Consider the following 1,290-nt stretch of genomic DNA (forward strand, 5'->3'; position numbering starts at 1 on the left):
TCTCCTCCGCTGAATGTCTGGGACCCCTTCGCCTGGACACTTGGGTCCCCTCCACCCAGACACCTGGGTCCCCTTCGCCTGGACGCCTGGGTCCCCTCTGCACCGGGACTCCTGGGTCTCCTCCGCACTGAATGTCTGGGACCCCTTCGCCTGGACACTTGGGTCCCCTCCACCCAGACACCTGGGTCCCCTTCGCCTGGACGCCTGGGTCCCCTCTGCACCGGGACTCCTGGGTCTCCTCCGCACTGAATGTCTGGGACCCCTTCGCCTGGACACTTGGGTCCCCTCCACCCAGACACCTGGGTCCCCTTCGCCTGGACGCCTGGGTCCCCTCTGCACCGGGACTCCTGGGTCTCCTCCGCACTGAATGTCTGGGACCCCTTCGCCTGGACACTTGGGTCCCCTCCACCCAGACACCTGGGTCCCCTTCGCCTGGACGCCTGGGTCCCCTCTGCACCGGGACTCCTGGGTCTCCTCCGCACTGAATGTCTGGGACCCCTTCGCCTGGACACTTGGGTCCCCTCCACCCAGACACCTGGGTCCCCTTCGCCTGGACGCCTGGGTCCCCTCTGCACCGGGACTCCTGGGTCTCCTCCGCACTGAATGTCTGGGACCCCTTCGCCTGGACACTTGGGTCCCCTCCACCCAGACACCTGGGTCCCCTTCGCCTGGACGCCTGGGTCCCCTCTGCACCGGGACTCCTGGGTCTCCTCCGCACTGAATGTCTGGGACCCCTTCGCCTGGACACTTGGGTCCCCTCCACCCAGATGTCTGGGTCCCCTCCGCACCGGACACCCGTGTCCCCCGGACACCTGGGTCCCCTTTGCCTGGACACTTGGGTCCCCTCCACCCAGATGTCTGGGTCCCCTCCGCACCGGACACCCGGGTCCCCCGGACACCTGGGTCCCCTGTACCCCCCCCGGTGGCCTGACCCCAATAAAGATGGCCGCCTGCCCACGATGCCTCTGTGTGGGTGATGTCATTGGGTGGGACCCTCTGGTTGCCACGGCGATTGGTGCGGGATGGCAGGAGCAGCCGCCTCCTCCAGCACAGACCAGTAACGACCAGTAACGACCAGTGCAAGGCCGTATCTATCTACGGGGGGGGTGGTGCATAGAGCACCCCTGCATTTCCACATGGGTGAACGTAAAGGAATCTACAGGGATGTGGAAATACTTATTTTACGTATTTACGCGGAGCTGCACTATTTTATTAATATGATATAAATATTGGAGCGGTTCATCTTGAGGGCGCTCACGGAGCGGTTCCTTGAGGGCGCTCACAAGGCAT

At 64.1% G+C, this 1,290-nt stretch overlaps 1 protein-coding gene across 1 annotated transcript in view; it reads right to left on the bottom strand.

Annotated features, from left to right (window-relative positions):
* The window catches only part of LOC103905956 (spidroin-2-like), a 2,182-nt gene extending 892 nt beyond the window's left edge, over positions 1-1,290 (bottom strand). Inside the window, exons 1-2 of the mRNA XM_009288145.2 lie at positions 1,259-1,290; positions 41-965 (exon numbers count right to left, since the gene is read on the bottom strand). Coding sequence (XP_009286420.1) covers positions 41-965; positions 1,259-1,290 — 957 coding nt within the window. The remainder of the gene's footprint in view (positions 1-40; positions 966-1,258) is intronic.

The sequence above is a fragment of the Aptenodytes forsteri genome, unplaced genomic scaffold, assembly GCF_000699145.1.
Source record: "Aptenodytes forsteri isolate BGI_AS27 unplaced genomic scaffold, ASM69914v1 Scaffold890, whole genome shotgun sequence".
Lineage (NCBI taxonomy): Eukaryota > Metazoa > Chordata > Aves > Sphenisciformes > Spheniscidae > Aptenodytes > Aptenodytes forsteri.